Below are 25,551 nucleotides of genomic sequence, written 5' to 3' on the forward strand. Positions count from 1 at the left end.
AAACTGTTGACCCTCCTCATCCTCTAGTAAGAAAATATAAGCAAATGTAATTTAACTCCATTACTTCCCTGCCACCATATGTACTTTATGTATAAAAGAATATTATTCAGCCATGAAAAGGGATGAATCCTGCCACAACACGGATGGAACTGGAGGGCATTATACTAAGTGAAATAAGTCAAAGACAGATACAGACAAATACCGTCTCATCTCTCTTACATGTGGAATCTAAAAAACAACAAACAAGCTGTAGATACAGAGAATAGATTGGTGGTTGCCAGAAGCAGGACGTAGGGAAAGGAGAAATGGTTCAAACTTTTCGAGTCTTTTTAGTTTAAATAGGAGAAAAGAACATATTACAAAATACCAAGAATGTATTTTAAAAATTACACTAGAGTCTAGACTGAGCAGCATCTTTTTCTCACAGTTCTGAGATTCTGTTTGGAAGTTGAAAAAGTAAAGGATTTCATCAGTTGTCATTGAGAAACCTTAATCTGTATGTTAAATTCTATAATTGTTTTGGGTTTTGTGTTTATCGAACTACCCCCTGTGAGTCTTAAGCTTTTAGAATTCTAGAACTTTGTCCTTCTTTCATTTTCCTTCCTATTTGATTTGTTGTCATTAAGGAATATCTGTCTGGAAAAGTTAAAAATTCTATAATTACTTTGTGTTTATCATGATACCCCTTGTAACTCTAAGTTTTTTGAAGGCTAGAACTTGGTGCACCTTCTCTTTGGACCTGGGCAGAGTAGGTATTCAGTACGTCCTGAAAGATGAGTCAGTTGTCCTCAGCAGATGGAGGGCGTAGCGCCTGCCCTCAGGGCATGTACCATGAAGGAGGTGAGGCAGAGGGTACGGGCAAACCAGCAAGAAATTTCAAAAAATGCAACATCATGAAGGGAGTAGGCTGGATGTTGACAAAGAGACTGACGTCTTGGACAGAATGGGCAGGGGAGACACCACCAAGAACAGACTTCATGCAGAGACTTGAAGGATGTGGAGCAGCATGTACAAGGCCAGCTGCAGGGACCAGTCAAGACACAGAAGAGCACGTGTGTGTGTGTGTGAGTGTGTGTGTGTGTGTGTGTGTGTGTGTGTGCGCGCGTGCGTGCACATGTGGAGCTAAAGGGACCATTGAGACTAAATGCCACTGAATCATTCACACTTTAAAACATAAGGCAGAACTATTCACAATACCCATGACGTGGATGCACCCTAAGTGTCCATCAATGGATGAATGGATAAAGATGTGGTGTATATACATGTAATGGAATATCATTCAGCCTTAATAACAAAGGAGATCCTACCATTTGCAACAACATGGATGCACTGGGAAGGCATTATATTAAGTGAGACAAGACAGACACAGAAAGGAAAAAACTGCATGATCTCACTTATGTGTGGAATCTAAAAAAGTCAAATACACAGAAGCAGAGAGTCGAACAGTGGTGACCAGGGATGAGAAGGTGGGGAAATGGAGAGATATTGGTCAAAGGGCACAAAGTTACAATTATGAAGAATGGATAAATCTGAAGATCTAATGGGCAGCATGGTGACTATGGTTAATAATACTGTATTGATTACTAGAAATTTGCTAAGAGAATGGATTTAAGGTGCTTTCACTATATACACAAAGGGTGACTGTGTGAGGAGACAGGTTAATTAGCTTGACTGTAGTAACCATTTCACTGTGTATATGTACATCAAATCATCATGATATACTCCTTATATACAGTTTTTATTAAAAAATGAATTCTCCAATCAACATCACTTGTCACTGAGAAATGACAGCAACTTTCATTCCAGATGTGTATTTCTGTTTTACTACCAGGTATATTTATAGAATGCCATATTTTCTGACAAACGAGAGGTTCTTTACACAAGATTGGATCCACCTTTTCTCTTTTTATGGGGCATTAATAGCATAAAGATCGTCCTATGACTATCAGCAGAGGCTGATTGTTGAATCTGAACCCTGACAAAAACCTCTCCAACACCCTTTGCTTTGGCTTGAAAGAATTACAGAATGGTTATTTTTACACCCATAATGAAAACACATTTATGAAGTGAGACCCCCTATCTGTGACTCATTACAAATCTGCCAACCGTGACCCTCAGGCCTGAATGGATTATCATTGCTTCACTGAAGGCTGTTACCCAAGTCAAGACAGAGTAAATGTGTCAAAAAAGGTGATGGGAACCTCCAGGTTGCATGATTCTTTAGTCCTTTTATTCTTTCTTGTACCACCATGGACATTTATAAATCGGCCCATGGGAAACACAGAAGTTGAAATAAAACCATCCTCGGGTGTTGGGCTTCATATGCAATGTTGATACTGGTCTGCAACGTCATGAACCTCTACACCTGTTTCAAATTAGATTGCTAAAATAATGTATTCAGACAAACGCTGAAATTTGAAAGAGTAGATTTTTAAAATAAATCATAACAGCTATACCACTAATTCTAGTAAGAATTTCCAATAGCAGAATTAATGCATCCCATATTAGCACTGCTTGGGAAAGCACCTGGTTAGGGCCTGCTCAGTATTGTACAGATCAAATTGGATATTAGTCAGAAGCCTGCCTTCCCCCTGGTACCACTTAAGTCTTTCTTTCAGGTTTAATGAACAGGCATTTAATGTTTTTTATAGGATTCCAGAGTTTCAGATTTACTCTGAAGTAGATCCCATTAAAATGTATTTCCAATATTATGGTTTCTGTACTTCCTGTTCTCTCTCTCTCCCCCTCTGTCATTTATCTACCTATCTCATCTATCCATCATATCTGTCTGTCCATCTATCCATCTGTCTCTTTCATCTGTCTGTGATAGCCTCTACCTCTCTCTCTTCTTCATGTTACAGATATCTATCTATTATCTATATATATATTTCTCCTTGTCACCTAGGGTTCCAGCCTAACTTTGTGACAGACTCTCTTCCCCCTTTATCACAATATTGGTCAACAAAGGAAGCATTTCTTTTATGAGAAGAAAGAAGTTCATAGTATTCTAATATATCCATGTGTCAGACACAAACTGGTTTTGTCTAAATGGTGTTGAATACCTAGACAAACTGTTCTTTATTAAAAAAAAAAGAAAAAAAAAGACAAGGCTTTGCAAAGTTAAATGTAGAGGACAACTTTCTAGCCTCAGAAGGTCTTTTTCGTATGTTAATAGTGGTACATACATGAAATCTGCAGACATCACACTAAAAATATCTATTCCTTGGTGTTCTAGGTATCCTCAAAATATATCTCATTAACTGCAGTCCCCATTTATTTTGCTTATACTGATTTACCTTTTGGTCATTCTGAACACTATGTGACAATAAATATTTGATAGATATTTGATTTAAAGTATCAATACAATATGGGTTAATTTCATTTTTAGAGCTGATGATAAATATCTTTGGAGTAATAGCAATTTTGAATTCCATAAAATTCTATAATCGAGGGCTCTCAAATATATACAATTATTATTTTTAAAAGCAACTTTAAATCATTTGAAATAACAGTGAAATGATGGAGCAAAATTAATACTACAACTGGATATTTGCATTATGTGAGGTCCCAGAAAGTTCCTGTTATGCTAAGTAATTCTCTCTTGTGTTTGATTTAGGTCATCAAGCTTGCCTTTGAGGAGTTTGAGCTGGAAAGAGGCTACGACACCCTAACCGTGGGCGATGCTGGGAAAGTGGGTGATACCAGAACCGTCTTGTATGTGTAAGTGTATCTTCCCTTGTTTCTTCTTTCCCAGAACAGGAAGTTATCTGTGCAAACACGGATGTGTCCTTGAGATCCTGGTGCAGACTTTCCATTCCCACTCAGAAGTTTAATAAATGCCATGTATGGCTAAATTAGTAGTTTCTAAATCTGATTTCAGATGAGGACTAATTCAGGATTGCATTCTATCTGTGGCAGTGTTTTTTATTTTAAATCATTGAAAAATATGGCAAAAGATTAGACTATATGGAAAAGCAGAAAGTAGAGGTGATGAGTTTCTCAACTCAACTGCTCCTTGTCCGCCCCTCTCTTTCTACTTATTATGTTGTCAGTGTTCGGGGAAGTACAAGTATCTTCTAGAATAAGGCCATATGTCTTCTGAAAGCCTTGCGCTCTGTAGAGCTGCATACTAAAAGTAGCAGAGAGCGTGGGGAGAACAGTGTGGTAGCGCCCTTTATATCTGTGGACTTTCGTACCCAGAGTCCTGGCAAATACAGTAGCGGCCCCACTGTGAACGTCAGCACACAGATCCCTACACTGGTCCATTGGCAACTGGACTCATGGGAGAGTCTGCACCACTTCGCCCGGGACACCGTCAGCCTTTTCCAGATGCAGGGCCATGAGGATAGTCTGGACAGTTTTTTTTTTCTTTTTTTAAATATTTATTTACTTATTTATTTTGGCTTCTCCGGGTCTTAGTCGTGGCATGCGGGATCTTCATTGTGGCGTGCAGGATCTTTAGTTGTGGCATGTGGACTTCTTAGTTGAGGCTGAGGAGTGAATATACCCCCGGGTCATGGTTTTAATATTGATAGGACAGTTTTTAGGAGACTTGTTCTAGCAATATTAAAACCATGACCCAGGGGTATCTTCATTCCTCAGTGTTTTCAGTGCAGAAGGAAATGTCTTTGCAGCCTCTTCCTCTGCGTTCGCACCTTGCACAGCCAGCTTCCTGTAGGGGCTCCCGAAACTACTTTCGCTAATGGAAGTCATTCTGCAGGATTTTCACCTTTTTTCTCTTAGTCTGCTTATACATGGCTGAGATTTTCTCTTTATTTGTGAGAAAGCTTGCCCTGGACAACTTCAAAGTATTATTCTGCTAGGGAAAAACAACAACAAGAAGAGGTATGGCCGTTATACCCACTCATTCTCTTACTTAGCAGTTACTTATGAGGTAGTTCACATTGTAAAAAGTTCTGCAGTGAACATCTGTCTGTGCCTTTAAAATTAGTGGACCCGTACTCTGATGGCATTGGGGACATTCTCTTTTCCTTTATTGTATCTTGGATGTAGTTCCCTATCAGTATATATCTTTATCTCATGTTTTATAGCTACTACTAATAATAATTAAAATCATGTTACTGGCCCATGACTTAGGATAATAATTATAATAGTAGCAGTAGTAATCTCATAGCATTTATTGAGTACCTCTTATATACCATGCACTGTGCTAGATGCCTAATACATATTATCTTGTTTGGTCTTCACCTAAATCCTGTGAGTTAGGGGTTAATACTGTCTTCATCATATAAATGATGAAACTGAGGCTTAGATAGATTTACCCCCATTCACAAACCTAGCGTTTGTTCTAGCAGGAGTTCAGACTCCGTGATCCTCCTCCAGTGTCTATATTCCTTATCATTACATGTGGATGTGCCATGTTTTTTAACTGATTCTCATTGATAGCCTTTGTCTTTTCTCCATCCCCCTGTAATCTTGCATTTCTAAGCAGCTACGCAGTAAACTACTTCGTACAAATTGTCATACCTGTTTCATATGCCTTCAGGAAAATTTCCAGCAGAGGAATTTCAGGAGTTAGGAGCATCTTCATTTACATCATTAGGCTTTTCTAATAATCCCCCCAAAAGTTTATATCAATTTTCTTTTCCACCACAGTATGTAAAGGTCCCTGTTTCCCCACACTCTTACCAAATGGTTATTCTTTTTTTGCCCAATTACTAGCTTTAAATTGCATTTATTTATAAAAATACGGATTCCTGCAGGTTGGGGACAGATATCTGTATTGTTTGCAATCTTCCATGTCAGTTGTGTGCACACAGCCTGGCATTGGTCTGGAGCGGTACTTGTAGTCACTGATACAGTGGACAGCAGTGAGGCCAGGATGCCAGAGGTGGCATTTCTGGCTCTAGCTTTGCTCTTAACTATCTGTGACCCTCTCTGTACCTCTGTTTTTATGGCTATGAAATATGTATAATAAACTTTTCCTGCCTGTGGTAAGGAGCAAAATGAAATAGTGCATGTGAATGCACTGGAGAGCCAAGAAATACAAACCACACGTGAAATAGCTTTATTATTACCATAACATCTAATTTAAGAAGGGATATCATTAAAACAAATGAGAGAAATTTTCAAATAAATGCAAAATGTAGAACATAAATGTAGAAAAGTAGTGCCATATAAAATCCCTTAGGTCACTATTAAAGATCTGAAGTCATACATGCATTTTTTAATGCTATTTGTTGTTAAGGGAGCAATAGCAAACTATGTATTACCTTGACATAAGTGTTATTAGAACCTCCTCTCAATAGCTCACATCTATAAAGGAAAAACTAAACAGTCAACTGAATCAAAGTGAGATGCCCTTTGGGAAACATAATGTAACAAAGATCAGTTGGGCATTTAATCATCTTCAGTAGAGAAAAGCAAAGCCACTGATATAATTCCTTAGTATACAAAATTACAGAAAAAGAAAAAACAAGAGAATCACAGTTGGTGTCTTTGGATAAACAGGCAATTTTAGAGAATACGGCAACAAATATTTTTGAGTACTTACATGTCAGACGTGAGTCTCAGCCTGGAGTTTAAAATCTGATTGGAGAAATGGCAGGTGAGCTGAGATGGTTATATACTAGACAGTGTATAGAATCATTGACTATCATGATACATATTTCAGATAAAATTTGAGTTAAGAAACTTATTTATGGGTAGCTGATATTTACTACCTCAAGCTCAATATTTTATAGGTTCCCCTTTTTAGGGGGCCTGTGGAATTCTATTCAGAGCTTAATTTTCAGGAGAAATTTAGAAAGTGAGATAGCCTAACTGGCTCATCCTAAATATGCTTTTAAAAATTCTAATTTCTGTTAATGGCTTTTTATTTTCTTAACTTTCTTGGCGCAAAAAGAGAACAACTGAATGTTAGGGGGACTCTTTCAATAGCCGAGTCTTCCCAAGAGATGGGTGAATTTATTCAGGTTACTTTTACAGAATGACAGACTTAAAACAAAATTAAATAACTCACTTAGCAAATCTCTATTGAGATCTCTCCAAGAATATATGTTGGTAATTTTCTCAAGTTTAATTTTCAGAAAAACTGCATCCAGAGACATTGCTCTTCACGACTTTCCTCTGGCCTTTGCAGTTACTAGCAGTGGTGACCAGGACATGGCATTAATTTCAGGATGTCCTGGGGATTGCAGGCACCAGTGGCAGGTTTTAAGTGCCCATCTCTGTAAGGGATGAATAGTCAGTATCAGGGAAATCTGTGAGCGAGTAGTATTGCCTCTGCCTGACTACACTTGTCTATTAACCAATAAGGATACTAGTTGTTTCCTATGGCTGGTTGATCCACTGTTCTTAAATTGCTTCTTGGGCTTAGAAGTGGCTCTAGCCCTCATATGGTAGCCCTCCACCTACCTCTGCTATTGTCTGCAGGTGCTGAGTGAAGGGCATCATTCTTTTTTTATTAAAAGACTACACAACAGCCATAACAAAGCAGACACTGAAAACTGATGTGTGTGTCTATGTATTCTTTGGACATTATCAGAGGAGTTGATCACAGTACATCTCAGTGCTTTGGAGAAAGCTTGAGCAATTTATGTTAGGAATAAGCACGTAAAGGTAGCTACCTAGACGTTCTCTAGGCAAAAACCCATTTTTCAAAATTAGAAAGCAAGTACACTCCTTAGATTCTTAGAACTCTGGAGCCACATGATCAAAACTCTTTTTCCTCATATAATCATTCTCATAATGACATTGCCTGTGAGCATGGACACATATGAGAGTGCAGATCAGACTCAAATCCTGAAAGCTCTATTCTTGAAGTGAAGTTCATCCATTGCTAGGTTTCTCTCCTTTGTCTCTTTATGGGGAAATGTTCTTCCTTGATTCTTTGAAGAAACATTTATTGAAATTCAGACATTGCAGGGCTCAGAGGTGGGTAACAGTAGGCTTTGAGGGGATGGTCCGCAAGTGGAGAAGGCAGAGGCTTCCTGACCTTCATTATGACGCTGGGGTGGGTTAGCAGAGGCTGCCGCTCTCTGGACACTCCATGGTGCCTAAGTTCTCTATTCCAGAAGCCCTGTCAGAGGAGAGATAGCCGGACCACTGGACACACGCATTTTAGGTTTGGGATTCCATCTATTCTGGGGTGTCTGGGAAAGCAAACTGACCTGCGGCCTTGGGGGCCCATGGAAGTGGTCTCTGGAGAACCTTCCTGCAGAGGAGAAGAATGCATAGGTCCCAAGGAAGCGCAGCCCAACGGCAGCACCTGCGGGAGATGCGGGGAGACTAGTTCCAGCTAATTTGGAGTCCAGACAGCCTAAGTCATTTTCCAGCTGTTCTGCCACTTACAACCCCAGTGTTGACTCAATGTGGCAGTTTTCTCTAAGGAGCCAGGAAATGCATGTTTTGCTTGCTACACTGTTACCCTGGAGAGCTAAGGATCTCTCGTCCACGATTCATCAGTCAAAAGCATTTAAAGTGTGTGTTTTGTGTTTTTGATATTGAATTAACCTCAAAGGCGCAGTCATTCTTTTTTGGGGGGCTTAGTGCATTTAAAACAGTAAGGGCTACGCAAGACCTCCAGGGCAGCAAGACCAGCTCCCCATCTCATGCCAACTTTGCAAGCCGGAAGCATTGTTGTAAGTGTAAAGTGAGACAGCTAATGAAACATTGTTTGAAAAAGGTGAAAGGTATGATGCAAAGAGAAGATAGTATTGTATTACTGTAGTTATTATCTCTGCCTTAATATAATGAAATATGTGGTGCTCAGAATTGTCTTTGGAAATGGAATATACTAGAAAGGAAGAAGGAAGAGGAGTTGAACTGCCATTCACTGAATCTGTCTGGACCTGCATTGTCTCCTGACAAACTTTTGACAAAGGTATTGCTTCCCTCTGCTAGAGGAAGACAAGGGGAACCTGACTTATGGCCGTGGAGACAGCAGGCTGCCTAACTGGTTTCTGGGCTGTTTTCAAGATTTTGTTCCTTGTCTTTACTTTTCAAAAGTTTAATTAGGTGGATTTGTTTAATTAACATGGATTTGTTTGAGTTTATCCTGTTTGAGGTTCACTTGGTTTCGTAGAACTGTAGGTTATGTGTTTCCCCAAATTTGAGGAGTTTTCAGCAATTATTTCTTTAAACCCCCTTTTAGCCTCACTCTCTTTCTCTCCTTCTGGGATTTGAATGATAAGATGTTGGGCCTTTTGTTTTTGACCCACAGGTCCCTGAGATTTTGTTCACTTTTCTTCCATTGTATTTTCTCTCTGCCATTCAGTGTGGGCGAATTCTATAGACCTGTTCTCAAGTTAACATGTCATCGTGCATCTCCGCTCTACTTACTATAAGCCCATCTAGTTACTTTAAATTTCTATTATTGTATTTTTACTCCTGTAATTTCCATTTGGTTCTTTTTTGTAACTTCTCTTTCTTTGCTGGGATCATCTATTTGTTTGTTTGTTTTTTTATTTGATTGCAGAGAATTTGTAAATGATTGAAACATTTACACAATGGCTGCTTTAAAATCCTTGTCAGGTAATTTCAACATCTGATTCATTTTAGGTATTGTCAGTTGGTTGTCTTTTCTTGTTGAAGTTGTGATTTTCTTGGTTCTTGGTATGATAATTGGACCCAGGCTGTTTTGTCTATCATGTTAGGATGTACTGGGAATTATATAAACCTCTTATTTTAGCGGACAGTCACCCTGGCTAGACTTAACACGCAGCTCTCGGCCAACTTGTGTCAGCTGGGGTTCCAGTGACAGGCTCACTGTCAGAGCATGTACGGCATTGTCTGGGTCTGCTTGGTTGATTGGTGCCTGTGGGACTCACACTTGTCCTTGCTGGTGGGGAGAGGTTGGTGGGAACCCCCATCACTGCTTCCCTCCTGCATCTCACCCCTTGTCCCCTCACCCCTCCCTCTGCCCCTATCTCTGGGAGGGAAGGGGCATCTCAGTCTCAGATTGGCAGAGACAAGAGTCTTCCTGGATTGGGTCACTGGTGTGGCTGGTCTCTGTCACAGGTTCTGCTTTACTCAGAAAAGGGAGGCTCGGGCCCCGGGGAAGGTGAAGGCTTGCCCTGGACACCTGTGGTTACCAAGGTCCCTTCATCCGTCCCCCATGCTGGTGGTGCTGGTCTTCCTTATGTTGTTTGAGGGATACCCCTTGCATCCCCGTGAGGATGGAGCTTACCTGGAGCCTTCTGTTGCCCGGTCAGGGTTCAGGAAACACCAGGTCTGGTGGTCCTCTGTTTTGGGGGGGGGCACACAGACAGCCTGCACTGCGTTGGTTCTCTGACCCTGGAGTCTCAAACCAGCTTGCCTTCAGAGTCCTCTCCTGGTTGTGTCCTGTGCCATTTTGAGGGTTCATATCTGAGCTTATCAAGGAAGAGAATGGAAAAAAATGTGTCTGTGTCCATATACTTTTAAATCATCTGGGCTGCACTCAGTAACAGAAGTCTGTAAAATAACTTCATTATGGGCCTTAGTAAACTTTTTTTCTTTGAAGTGAAAGATAGAAGTTTGGATTAGATATTTTGTCTACAGCTCCACATAGAAAGGCTTAACAATTCTGATACTGTTTAGTGGATTTAACCTGGTGATGGCAGACCATTGATGTAACTAACGTCATCTTCTATGCCACCTGGCTAGAATGGATTCCAGCACGGTGAATAAAAGCTGTTGCATTTGAATGAAATGTGTGCAGGAGTCACACTCACTGAAAAGCTTGCTCTAATTTCACGTTGGTGCCAGTGGGGAAATTCTATCAGCTTCAGTGTATGTACTGTTGATCTCCAGGTTTATTTAACTTTATATATAATAATATGATCATTTATTCTATAAAACCACTGCCTTGAGTGATTTTTCAAAGTCAGCTTGAGGTAAAAGAGTTCTGTTCCTCTCCACCTGTTCAGCATTCTGTTCTGGTACATGTCGTGTAAATAGCCGTGTTGCCTGGAAGTCCCCTGCACGAGGAGCCAGCTGGATGCTGGTGGATCGAGAACCTTTAACTCTGATCAGGACTGCCTTCAGGCGGATTTGCTCTCAGGGTCTGGTCAATATTGCAAATAAAGATGTGCAAAACCTCAGATGACAAGCATATCCTTCCAAGACCAGAATTTAAATCCCTTCTGCCTCGGTATGTTTAATGATGAAGTCCACTTATGACTCTGGCTCTGCCACCTTTTACCAAGGTTTGTATCAGGGCATCTCTGACTCTTCCTAAAGGTGTTTTACTCCATCCCTGGGGGGCATGGTTCTCGTCATGTGCTGCACAGATCACACACTGTGTCTTAACCTCTCCTTATTAGTCTCCGGCACACACTGTATTAACCCAATAAAGGCAAACAGTCAACTAACATTTATATTTTAAGTAACTCTGCATTTCCTATACTTTCTCAGAATTTATGAAATTTATTGATATTAAAAAATGCAAAGACTTCAAAATAGGTCAATTTTAGGTCAGGGTTTTTTTTAATTAATTTAATTTTTAATTTAATTTTATATCTTTATTGGAGTATAATTGCTTTACAATGGTGTGTTAGTTTCTGCTTTATAACAAAGTGAATCAGTTATACATATACATATGTTCCCATATCTCTTCCCTCTTGCGTCTCCCTCCCTCCCATCCTCCCTATCCCACCCCTCCAGGCGGTCACAAAGCTAGGTCAGGTTTTAACTTGTGAGTAACATTTACTTTCTAACTGCCCAATTTACAATTGAAAGGTGTACTTTAAAGGTTCCCACACCACTTTCCTTTCAGGTACCTGCCAGTAGGACGCAGGTCTGATGTGCTCCAGGTGTTACTTTGCATCAAATTCATACTTTGTGGCATACTCAAGAGTTTTGTTGTTTTTTAAATCTCCAGGCTGAACAAATTATTTCTTTAATGAATATGTAGTAAAATAGACTTTTTGGAGTACAGATCTATAACTATTAATACATGTATAGATTTGTATAACGACCAGCAAAATCAGGATACAGAAGTTTGTCACCCCTCAAAACTGTGCTTTCTCTTTGTAGTGATACCCTCTCCCACCTTAAACCGTGAAGCACTGATCTGTTGTCCATCATTATAGTTTGTCTTTCTGAGAATATCACATAAATAGAATTGTACACTGTGTATTCTTTAAGACTGCAAGTGGAATGTAAAATGGTACAGCCATTCTGGAAAACAGGCAGTTTCATACGAAGTTAAGTACTTATTTATCATGTAATCTGGCAATCCCATTCCTAGGTATTTACCCTAAAGAAATAAAATTTGCCCTACATGAATAGAGTTAACTCTATTCATAATTGCCAAACAACTGGAAACAGCGTAAATGTCCTTGGACAGGTGAATAGATAGACACACCTTGGTATATTCATACAAGGAAGTTCTGTTCATCAGTACCAAGGAAAAAACTACTGACACACACAGCAATGTGGGAATTGCATGGTGCTGTGCTGAGTGAAAGCACCCAGTTTGATTTCACAATCCCTTTCTAGCAGATGTATTTCACGTACGTGAGGATAGAACTGTTGAATCATTTAACAAGGGCCAAAAAGAAGACCTGTCCAGAAATGAGAGGGCCTTCGTATACGATGTAATATTAGTAGCAACCAAAGCATCATGAAGTTACTGCCTCACCTGGGTGCAGTTAAGCTTTAAAGAACAATGACCATTTTCACGTGAAAGACTTTAGCTGTTCTCTCGATGCAGTATGCCCTGGTTGCAGGGAAGGAACAAACACATGATCAAAAGTCATTTCCTTCCTTTTGGGTTAATGATTCAATACGCTGGAACATACAAAGATACTGCTGATTTCAGTTCAACACTGATCCTGATTGCAAGGAGGCATATCAAACCACTGAGGTTAAGACAGCTCGACCGTGGTTGAACTCTATCAAAAAGATAAGAGAATTTTAGGTCTGAATGATTCCTTGAAGGTAATTTAATACAGTTGTTTCCCAGATGAAGAAACTGACATAGATGTAAAATAATTTAGCTAAAACCACAGGGTAAATTAAAGGCAGAGCTTCAACAGAACCTCAAATACCAAGTCCTTGGTATGCTAAGATCAAACAAAAATTTAAATCATTAGTTGGAAATATTCCTATGAAATTTAAACATGTAGATATTTAATGAATTTTAATGGGGATTAATTTACATTTTCATTTATGCATTTGTTCAAAGAAATGGTGCATTTTATACGCAAGAGTCTGGGGATTAAAGGCCAAGTGATATCAGCTTGCACTCAAGAAGGTTTAGAATTTGGTAGGAGAAGGAGGAAGTAGATGCCTGTGAATATTTGTCTTCGGTGAGGTGTATGCAGGGTTCTCCAGTGACCTAGAGAAAAAAATACCTGCATCACCTAAGGGAGTTAAGAAATAACAGGTGAGGGGCTTCCCTGGTGGCGCAGTGGTTGAGAGTCCGCCTGCCGATGCAGGGGACACGGGTTCATGCCCCAGTCCGGGAAGATCCCACATGCCGCGGAGCAGATGGGCCCGTGAGCCATGGCCGCTGGGCCTGCACGTCCGGAGCCTGTGCTCCGCAACGGGAGGGGCCACAACAGTGAGAGGCCCGCGTACCGCAAAAACAAAAACAAAAAAACAAAAAAAAAAGAAATGCCAAGTGAGAATCCTCAAATACTGTGAGAACTCCTTATCCAGGGAGCATAGGCACTCCAGGCAGTGATTTCAGGATTTGCCAAAAACCTGGAGGCAGAGAAGTGCCAGTATTTTTGGAGAATGGTTAAAACACCAGCATGGTTGGAGCAACAGGTTGAGCAATGGGAGGGGAGGGCAGTGGGGAGCTGGCACCTCCAATATGATGGCTCTGTTTCCCAAAGGCAGTTTTATTATCGTTTTTTAACAAGTCAAATTTCTTAGCGATTCATTGGAATAATTTTATTTTTAAGTTTAATTTAAAACACTATGTACTAGAAAGTCATTTTGGGAGAAAATAAAACTGCTTTAAAGAAAGCAATTATAGCTTATGTGTTATGATGGCTGTTAAAGTATTTTACCAAAACTAGCATTTATTTTATTTTTCAGTTATGGAAACAGAAAATCCTGTTTCCAACAGATAAACAGTTGCACAGGGTTAACAATATTTGCTTCATTATTTTAAACATCTTTTTTCCATTGGTGCTAGCAAACTAAAATACTTCTGGAAGAAAGAACTAAAAGGGAAATATTTTCTTTTCTTTTAAATAGTTCTAAAATAATTTTGTAAAATATAAAAAAATTAACACAAAAATACTTTTTGAATGTTCAAGTAATTTTTTAAACATGTTAAATAATTAATTGTACTAAGCTGTCTTACAGTCATTTTCATAAATATATCAGTCACTTAAGTATCAGGCTTAAATTCTAAAACTTGAGTAATGCAAGTCATCTTTATTTTTATTATTTTCTTAATTAAAAAAAAATTGGCCACTCTGTGCAGCATGCAGGATCTTAGTTCGCAGGCCACTGTTCAAACCCGTACCCCCTGCAGTGGAAGCACAGAAATTTAATCACTGGACCACCAGGGAAGTCCCACAAATCATCTTAATTTGACTTCGATTGAAGGAACTTTGTAGTGTAGCCAAGTACCTGCTTATTTAGTTTTATGTGAATCAATAGACTAACATAAAACTGTATTAAAATAAAGTCCAGTGCAGAAATAAAATAAATTCAAATATTTACACTCAGAGGTATTTCTGAAATAGTTAACTTGACAGTATAAATCTTTTCAGTGTGCGAAAAATTTCTACATGATAAGTTTTGAACAACTTCAAATTAAATCAAAGGTAGGGGGGAAGTGATATAAGAATCAGGAGGATAAATTAGGAGGCTAGTTCAGTGATGTTGCTATGAGACACTCAAACTGAGAAAGTGGAGACAGAAAGAAATGGTGAAAGGAAGGTGGAAGAGGTAAAATTATATGGCTTGTTGATGAATGATGAAATGTATAAATGCATATATTTATAGTCTGTGGACTGTGACATAAGAAGGGGTAGGCACTGAGAAATCAACAACCTTGAAATGAAGTCTGGAATCCTTCTAAAGACTGACTGAATCAAGGTGGTCACTCTCACTGCCAGAAGAAAATTAAATCCTCCAAGAAGGAAGATAACAACACACATAGCTTCTATGATGGCATAACACAAAGTCTAGCATTCAACCAAAATGTCTAGAAATAACACCCAATGACCCAAAACCGAGAGACAGACAATACAAAAGGAAAAGGACATCTAGATATTATAGTTATCACTAAGGGACTTTGATAATTAACTATGATTTATATATTTAAGAATATAAATAAAATGATCAAGAATTTTGCTAGAAAAGTGGAATTCATAACAAACCAAATGAAAGTTTTAAGAATTAAAAAATACAACATCTGAAATAAAGAACTCAATAGATGTGGCTTGAACTGGAAGATAGATTAGTAGAAAATATTCAACCTGAAGCAGAAAAAAAATGTACAGAAAACATGTGTGTAATTGGTATTGAAGAAGAGAAAGAGAGAGAAAATGGGACATAACTAATCTTTGAAGACATTATCACCAAGAATTTTCCAATATTGACAACAGACATCAGGATAGAGATTCAAGAAATTCTACAAGACAGTAGGCATAATACAAGAAAAACCTCAGCCTGGCACATTATAATAAATCTTCTGAAAAACAGGACAAGGAAAGATCTTACAAGTAGTATAAACAAAGAAATGTTATTTTCAAAACGGCAAATATAAGTTCAATGGAAGTTTTCTCAATATAAAGTAAAAAAAAGTAAAAAGACAACAGAATGATATCTTTGAAGTCTTGGGGGAAAGAAACACGCTGTTAGCTTAAAGGGACAATTTTAAAAATTGACTAATCAAAAGAGAAAAAAAGAAAAATGAACTTTTATTAGTAATTATATTCTAAATAAAAGGATAAAATCTCTGATTAGATAAAAATAATATAAATAAAATAAGTAAATCAACAATAATGTAAAACAAGTATTTGATGCTTACATATACAAACATGAAATATTTATATACATAAAACAGTTGAAAGCAAAAGGCTAGAAAAAGATACTCCTTCTAAGGACTAACCAACAGAAGAAAGAATGGTATAGCTTTATAATTATAAATCAAAGAAGACATTAATGCCAGACATTCATGCTTTGTGCCCTTTTTGGTATGTTACACTTCAATAAAATCTATGCATAGGGGAAAATAAAATCTCTCTTCAAACAAACAAATAGAACAACCAAACATAAGGGAACAGTCTTTCCAATGAAGACAGATCTTCAGAAAGAAGTACATTTTCATATTTCATGAGTGCACATCACTCACTGAAATACTTCCTTTTTTTCAATTTGTATGTAATACTGTGTGAGTTCCTTAACGTGTATTAGGCGTTGTTCATTCTTCCTCTGAAGAATCGTGTACATTGTAGCGCCTCAGGTGAGAAGGTTGTGTTGATTCACAAATGATGTGATTGATAGGGCAAAGCATGTGCTCATATCCCTGAAACAACTTTGCTGAAAGCAAAGCTTCCTCTTTGATTAGAGGCATTTGTTTTGGTTGAATTGATTTTTTTCTTACACTTTTTCTCTTTCAACATGCTTTTCTGTCAGCACATTGACTTCAGTCAATGAATTGAGTGTTTCTTCTCACTGGCTGACAGCAGCTGCTGTGTGACTGTTTTTTTTTATTTTTAAACATCTTTATTGGAGTATAATTGTTTTACAATGGTGTGTTAGTTTCTGCTGTATAACAAAGTGAATCAGCTATACATATACATATATCCCCATACCTCCTCCCTCTTGCATCTCCCTCCCACCCTCCATATCCCACCGCTCTAGGTGGACACAAAGCACCGAGCTGATCTCCCTGTGCTATGTGGCTGCTTCCACTAGCTATCTGTTTTACATTTGGTAGTGTATATATGTCCATGCCACTCTCTCACTTCATCCCAGCTTACCGTTCCCCCTCCCCGTGTCCTCAAGTCCATTCTCTACGTCTGCGTCTTTATTCCTGTCCTGCCCATAGGTTCTTCAGAGCCGTTTTTTTTCTTTAGATTCCATATATATGTGTTAGCATATGGTATTTGTTTTTCTCTTTCTGACTTACTTCCCTCTGTATGACAGACTCTAGGTCCGTCCATCTCACTACAAATAACTCAATTTCATTTCTTTTTATGGCTGAGTAATATTCCATTGTATATATGTGTCACATCTTTATCCATTCATCTGTCAATAGACACTTAGGTTGCTTCCATGTCCTGGCTACTGTAAATAGAGCTGCAATCAACATTGTGGTACATGACTCTTTTTGAATTATGGTTTTCTCAGGGTATATGCCCAGTAGTGGGATTGCTGGGTCATATGGTAGTTCTATTTTTAGTTTTTTAAGGAAACTCCACACTGTTTTCCATAGTGGCTGTATCCATTTACATTCCGATGAACAGTGCAAGAGGGTTCCCTTTTCTCTACACCCTCTCCAGCATTTATTATTTGTAGATTTTTTGATGATGGCCATTCTGACTGGTATGAGGTGATACTTCATTGTACTTTTGATTTGCATTTCTCTAATGATTAGTTACGTTGAGCCTCTTTTCATGTGCCTCTTGGCCAGCTGTATATCTTCCTTGGTGAAATGTCTGTTTAGGTTTTCTGCCCATTTTTTTAATTGAGTTGTTTTTTTTTTTTTTGATACTGAGCTGCATGAGCTGCTTGTATATTTTGGAGATGAATCCTTTGTCAGTTTCTTCATTTGCAAATATTTTCTCCCATTCTGAGGTTTGTCTTTTCGTCTTATTTATGGTTTCCTTTGCTTTGCAAAAGCTTTTAAGTTTCATTAGCTCCCATTTGTTTATTTTCGTTTTTATTTCCATTTCTCTAGGAGGTGGGTAAAAAAGGATCTTGCTGTGATTTATGTCATAGAGTGTTCTGCCTATGTTTTCCTCTAAGAGTTTTATAGTGTCTGGCCTTACATTTAGGTCTCTAATCCATTTTGAATTTATTCTTATTTATGGTGTGAGGGAGTTTTCTAATTTCATTCTTTTACATGTAGCTGTCCAGTTTTCCCAGCACCACTTATTGAAGAGGCTGTCTTTTCTCCATTGTATATTCTTGCCTCCTTTATCAAAGATAAGGTGACCATATGTGTGTGGGTTTGTCTCTGGGCTTTCTATCCTGTTCCATTGATCTGTATTTTTTTTTTTGTGCCAGTACCATACTGTCTTGATTACTGTAGCTTTGTGGTATAGTCAGAAGTCAGGGAGCCTGATTCCTCCACCTCTGTTTTTCTTTCTCAAGATGGCTTTGGCTATTCGGGGCCTTTTGTGTTTCCATACAAATTGTGAAATTTTTGTTCTAGTTCTGTGAAGAATGTTATTGGTAGTTTGATAGGGATTGCATTGAATCTGAGGACTGCTTTGAGTAGTATAGTCATTTTCACAATATTGATTCTTCCAATCCAAGTACATGGTATATCTCTCCAACTGTTTGTATCATGTTTAGTTTCTTTCATCAGTGTCTTATAGTTTTCTGCATACAGGTCTTTTGTCTCCCTAGGTAGGTTTATTCCTAGGTATTTTATTCTTTTTGTTGCAGTGGTAAATGGGAGTGTTTCTTTAATTTCTCTTTCAGATTTTTCATCATTAGTGTATAGGAATGCAAGAGATTTCTGTGCATTAATTTTGTATCCTGCTGCTTTACCAGATTCATTGATTAGCTCTAGTAGTTTTCTGGTGGCATCTTTAGGATTCTCTATGTGAAGTATCATGTCATCTGCAAACAGTGACAGTTTTACTTCTTCTTTTCCAATTTGGATTCCTTTTATTTCTTTTTCTTCTCTGATTGCTGTGGCTAAAACTTCCAAAACTATGTTGAATAAGAGTGGTGAGAGTGGGCAACCTTGTCTTGTTCCTGATCTTAGTGGAAATACTTTCAGTTTTTCACCAGTGAGAATGATGTTGGCTGTGGTTTGTCATATATGGCCTTTATTATGTTGAGGTAAGTTCCCTCTATGCCCACTTTCTGACGGGTTTTAATCATTAATGCGTGCAGAATTTTGTCAAAAGCTTTTTCTGCACCTATTGAGATGATCATATTGTTTTTATCCTTCAATTTGTTAATATGGTTTATCACATTGATTGATTGCATATACCCCACTTGATCATGGTGTATGGACCTTTTAATGTGCTGTTGAATTCTGTTTGCTATTATTTTGTTCAGATTTTGCATCTATGTTCATCAGTAATATTGGCCTGTAGTTTTCGTTTTTTGTGACATCTTTGTCTGGTTTTGGTATCAGAGTGATGGTGGCCTCATAGAATGAGTTTGGGAGTGTTCCTCCCTCTGCATAATTTTGCAAGTGTTTGAGAAGGATAGGTGTTAGCTCTTCTCTAAAGTTTTTTTTTTTTTGCGGTACGTGGGCGTCTCACTGCCGTGGCCTCTCCCGCTGCGGAGCACAGGCTCCGGACGTGCAGGCCCAGCAACCATGGCTCATGGGCCAAGCCGCTCTGTGGCATGTGGGATCCCCCCGGACTGGGGCAGAAACCCACGTCCCATGCATCAGCAGGCAGACTCCCAACCACTGCACCGTCAGGGAAGCCCTTCTTCTCTAAACTTTTGATAGAATTCGCCTGTGAAGCCATCAGGTCCTGGGCTTTTGTTTGTTGGAAGATTTTAAACCACAGTTTCAATTTCAGTGCTTGTGGTTGGTCTGTTTATATTTTCTATTTCTTCTTGGTTCAGTCTTGGAAGATTGTGCTTTTCTAAGAATTTGTCCATTTCTTCCAGGTTGTCCATTTTATTGCCATATAGTTGCTTATAGTAATCTCTCATGATCCCTTGTATTTCTGCAGTGTAAGTTGCTACTTTTTCATTTCTAATTCTATTGATTTGAGTCTTCTCCCTTTTTTTCTTGCTGAGTCTGGCTAATGGTGTATCAATTTTGCTTATCTTCTTAAATAACCAGCTTTTAATTTTATTGATCTCTGCTATCGTTTCCTTCATTTCTTTTTCATTTATTTCTGTTCTGATTTTATGATTTCTTTCCTTCTGCTAACCTTGGTTTTTTTTGTTCTTTCTCTAATTGCTTTAGTTGTAAGTTTAGGTTGTTTATTTGAGATGTTTCTTGTTTCCTGAGGTAGGATTGTATTGCTATAAACTTCCCTTTTAGAACTGCTTTTGCTACATCCCATAGGTTTGGGTTGTCATGTTTTCATTGTCATTTGCTTGCAGGTATTTTTTGATTTCCTGTTTGATTTCTTCAGTGATCCCTCAGTTGTTTAGTAGTGTATTGTTTAGCCTCCACATGTTTGCATTTTTTACAGATTTTTTCCTGTAATTGATATCTAGTCTCATAGCGCTGTGGTCGGAAAAGATACTTGATACAATTTCAATATTCTTAAATTTACCAAAGCTTGATTTGTGACCCAAGATATGATCTATCCTGGAGAATGTTCCATGAGCACTTGAGAAGAAAGTATATTCTGTTGTTTTTGGATGGAATGTCCTATAAATATCAACTAAGTCCATCTTGTTTAATGTCATTTAAATCTTGTGTTTCCTTATTTATTTTCATTTTGGATGATCTGTCCATTGATGAAAGTGGGGTGTTAAAGTCCCCTACTATTTTTGTGTTACTGTCGATTTCCCCTTTTATGGCTGTTAGCACTTGCCTTATGTATTGAGGTGCTCCTATATTGGATGCATAAATATTTAAAATTGTTATATCTTTTTCTTTGATCAATCCCTTGATCATTATGTAGTGTCCTTCGTCTCTTGTAATAGTCTTTCTTTTAAAGTCTATTTTGTCTGATACAAGAATTGCTACTCCAGCCTTCTTTTGGTTTCCACTTGCATGGAATATCTTTTTCCATCCTCTCGCTTTCAGTCTGTATGTGTCCCTAGGTCTGAAGTGGGTCTCTTGTAGACAGTATATATACGGGTCTTGTTTTTGTATCCATTCAGCTATTCTATGTCTTTTGGTTGGAGCATTTAATCCATTTACATTTAAGGTAGTTATTGATATGTATGTTCCTATTACCATTTTCTTAATTGTTTTGGGTTTGTTATTGTAGGTCTTTTCCTTCTCTTGTGTTTCGTGCCTAGAGAAGTTCCTTTAGCATTTGTTGTAAAGCTGGTTTGGTGGCACTGAATTCCTTTAGCTTTTGCTTGTCTGTAAAGGTTTTAATTTCTCTGTCAAATCTGAATGAGATCCTTGCTGGGTAGAGTAATCTTGGTTGTAGGTTTTTCCCTTTCATCACTCTAAATATGTCCTGCCACTCCCTTCTGGCTTGCAACATTTCTGTTGAAGGATCAGCTGTTAACCTTATGCGGATTCCCTTGTATGTTATTTGTTGCTTTTCCCTTGCTGCTTTTAATATTTTTTCTTTGTCTTTAATTTTTGATAGTTTGATTAGTATGTGTCTTGGCGTGTTTCTCCTTGGATTTATCCTGTATGGGACTCTCTGTGCTTCCTGGAGTTGATTGACTATTTCCTTTCCCATATTAGGGAAGTTTTCAACTATAATCTCTTCAAATATTTTCTCAGTCCCTTTCTTTTTCTTTTCTTCTCTGGGACCCCTATAATACGAGTGTTGGTGCATTTAATGTTTTCCCAGAGGTCTCTGAGACTATCCTCAATTCTTTTCATTCTTTTTTGTTTATTCTGCTCTGCAGTAGTTATTTCCACTATTTTATCTTCCAGGTCACTTATCCGTTCTTCTGCCTCAGTTATTCTGCTATTGATTCCTTTAGAGTATTGCTAATTCGATTTATTGTGTTGTTCATCATTGTTTGTTTGCTCTTTAGTTCTTCTAGGTCCTTGTTAAACATTTCTTCTAACTTTTCCATTCTATTTCCAAGATTTTGGATCATCTTTACTATCATTACTCTGAATTCTTTTTCATGTAGACTATTTCCTCTTCATTTCTTTGGTGTGGTGGGTTTTTACCTTGATCCTTCATCTGCTGTGTGTTTCTCTGTCTTCTCATTTTGCTTAACTTACAGTGTTTAGGGTCTCCTTTTCGCTGGCTGCAGGTTCTTATTTTCCATTGCTTTTGGTGTCTGCCCCCAGTGGGTAAGGTTGGTTCAGTGGGTTGTGTAGGCTTCCTAGTGGAGGGGACTGATGCCTGGGTTCTGGTGGATGAGACTGGATCTTGTCTTTCTGGTGGACTGGACTGCATCCGGTGGTGTGTTTTGGGATGTCTGTATCTTATTATGGTTTTAGCCAGCCTCTCTGCTAATGGGTAGGGTTGTGTTCCTGCCTTGCTAGTTGTTTGGCATAGGGTGTCCAGCAGTGTAGCTTGCTGGTCATTGAGTGGAACTGGGTCTTAGTGTTGAGATGGAGATCTCTGGATGAGCTTTCGCCGTTTGATAATATGTGGAGCTGTGAGGTCTCTGGTAGACCAATGTCCTGAACTTGGCTCTCCCACCTCAGAGGCTCAGGCCTGACACCCGGCCGGAGCACCAAGACCCTGTCAGCCATGCGGCTTAGAAGAAAAGGGAGAAAATAAACAAATTAATTAATTAAATTAAATAGTTATTAAAATAAAAAATAAAACAATTATTAAAAATAGAAAAGTTTAAAAGTAATTTTAAAAAGAAAGAGGGAAAGAAGAGAGCAACCAAACCAAAAAAAGCAAATCCAATGATAACAAGCGCTAAAAACTATACATAAAACAAAACATGGACAGACCGAAACCTAGAACAAATGGTAAAAGTAAAGCTATACTGACAAAATCACACAAAGAAGCATACACATACACACTCACAAAAAAGAGAAAAAAAGGAAAAAATAATATATATATAAAAAGGAAGAGGAAGCCCTTGGGAAGATGGCGGAAGAGTAAGACGCGGAGATCACCTTCCTCTCCACAGATACACCAGAAATACATCTACGCGTGGAACAACTCCTACGGAGCACCTACTGAACGCTGGCAGAAGACCTCAGACCTCCCAAAAGGCAAGGAACCCCCCACGTACCTGGTTAGGGCAAAAGAAAAAACTAAACAGAGACAAAAGGATAGGGACGGGTCCTGCACCAGCGGGAGAGAGCTGTGAAGGAGGAAAAGTGTCCGCACACTAGGAAGCCCCTTCGCGGGTGGAGACTTCGGGAGGCGGAGTGGGGGAGCTTGGGAGCCGTGGAGGAGAGCACAGCAACAGGGGTGCGGAGGGCAAAGCGGACAGATTCCAGCGCAGAGGATCGGGCCGACCGGCACTCACCAGCCGAGAGGCTTGTCTGCTCGCCCGCCGGGACGGGCGGGACTGGGAGCTGAGGCTCCGGCTTTTGTCGGAGCGCCGGGAGAGGACTGAGGTTGGCAGCGTGAACACAGCCTGCAGGGCGTTGGTGCGCCGCGGCTGGCCGGGAGAGAGTCCGGGGAGGGATCTGGAGCTGCCGAAGAGGCAAGAGACTTTTACGTCCCTCTTTGTTTCCTGGTGCACGAGGAGAGGGGATTAAGAACGCTGCTTGAGAGAGCTCCAGGGACGGGCGCGAGCCGCAGCTAAGAGTGCGGAGCCCAGAGACGGACATGGGACGCTAAGGCCGCTGCTGCCGCCGCCAGGAGGCCTGTGTGCGAACACAGGTCACTAGCCACACGCCCTTTCGGGGAGCCTGTGCAGCCCGCCACTGCCAGGGTCCCGGGATCCAGGGACGGCTCCCCCGGGAGAGCGCACGGCGCGCCTCAGGCTGCAGCGTCACGCCGGCCTCTGCCGCTGCAGGCCCGCCCCGCACTCCGTGACCCTCCCTACCCCCCGGCCTGGGTGAGCCAGAGCCTCCGAATCAGCGGCTCCTTTAACCCCGTCCTGTCTGAGCAAAGAACAGACGCCCTCCGGCGACCTACACGCACAGGTGGGGCCAAATCCAAAGCTGAGCCCCTGGGAACTGTGAGAACAAAGAAGAGAAAGGGAAATCTCTCCCAGCAGCCTCAGAAGCAGCGGATTAAAGCTCCACAATCAACTTGATATACCCTGCATCTGTGGAATACCAGAATAGACAACGAATCATCCCAAATTAAGGAGCCCTGTGGATGAAAGGCTCTTGGTGCTGCAGCCAGGACTCAGTGCTGTGCCTCTGAGGTGGGAGAGCCAACTTCAGGACACTGGTCCACAAGAGGCCTCCCAGCTGCACATAATATCAAACAGCGAAAATCTCCCAGAGATCTCCATCTCAACGCCAGCACCCAGCTTCACTCAACGACCAGCAAGCTACAGTGCTGGACATCCTATGCCAAACAACTAGCAAGACAGGAACACAACCCCACCCATTAGCAGAGAGGCTGCCCAAAATCATAATAAATCTACAGACACCCCAAAACACACCACCAGACGTGGACCTATGCACCAGAAAGACAAGATCCAGCCTCATCCACCAGAACACAGGCACTAGTACCCTCCACCAGGAAGCCTACACAACCCACTGAACCAACCTTAGCCACTGGGGACAGACACAAAAAACAACAGGAACTACGAACCTTCAGCCTGCAAAAAAGGAGACCCCAAACACAGTAAGATAAGCAAAATGAAAAGACAGAAAATCACACAGCAGATGAAGGAGCAAGATAAAAACCCACCAGACCTAACAAATGAAGAGGAAATAGGCAGTCTACCTGAAAAAGAATTCAGAATAATGATAGTAAGGTTGATCCGAAATCTTGGAGATAGAATGGACAATAGAATGGACAAATTGCAAGAATCAGTTAACAAGGACCTAGAAGAACTAAAGATGAAACAAGCAACGATGAACAACACAATAAATGAAATTAAAAGTACTCTAGATGGGATCAATAGCAGAATAACTGAGGCAGAAGAACGGATAAGTGACCTGGAAGATAAAATAGTGGAAATAACTACTGCAGAGTAGAATAAAGAAAAAAGAATGAAAAGAACTGAGGACAGTCTCAGAGACCTCTGGGACAACATTAAACGCACCAACATTCGAATTATAGGGGTTCCAGAAGAAGAAGAGAAAAAGAAAGGGACTGAGAAAATATTTGAAGAGATTATAGTTGAAAACTTCCCTAATATGGGAAAGGAAATAGTTAATCAAGTCCAGGAAGCACAGAGAGTCCCATACAGGATAAATCCAAGGAGAAATACGCCAAGACACATATTAATCAAACTGTCAAAAATTAAATACAAAGAAAACATATTAAAAGCAGCAAGGGAAAAACAACAAATAACACACAAGGGAATCCCCATAAGGTTAACAGCTGATCTTTCAGCAGAAACTCTGCAAGCCAGAAGGGAGTGGCAGGACATATTGAAAGTGTTGAAGGAGAAAAACCTGCAACCAAGATTACTCTACCCAGCAAGGATCTCATTCAGATTTGATGGAGAAATTAAAACCTTTACAGACAAGCAAAAGCTGAGAGAGTTCAGCACCACCAAACCAGCTCTACAACAACTCCTAAAGGAACTTTTCTAGGCAAGAAACACAAAAGAAGGAAAGAACCTACAATAACGAACCCAAAACAATTAAGAAAATGGGAATAGGAACACACATATCGATAATTACCTTAAATGTAAATGGACTAAATGCTCCCACCAAAAGACACAGATTGGCTGAATGGATACAAAAACAAGACCCATATATTTGCTGTCTACAAGAGACCCACTTCAGAC

At 39.6% G+C, this 25,551-nt stretch overlaps 1 protein-coding gene across 1 annotated transcript in view; it reads left to right on the plus strand.

Annotated features, from left to right (window-relative positions):
• CSMD1 (CUB and Sushi multiple domains 1) overlaps positions 1-25,551 on the plus strand; it is a gene marked incomplete at its 3' end in the record, with an annotated part of 1,748,580 nt that overhangs the window by 1,336,750 nt on the left and 386,279 nt on the right. The window contains exon 11 of the mRNA XM_082680517.1: positions 3,617-3,720. Coding sequence (XP_082536643.1) covers positions 3,617-3,720 — 104 coding nt within the window. The remainder of the gene's footprint in view (positions 1-3,616; positions 3,721-25,551) is intronic.

This window comes from Grampus griseus, assembly GCF_964374135.1.
Source record: "Grampus griseus genome assembly, chromosome: 21".
Classification (NCBI taxonomy): domain Eukaryota; kingdom Metazoa; phylum Chordata; class Mammalia; order Artiodactyla; family Delphinidae; genus Grampus; species Grampus griseus.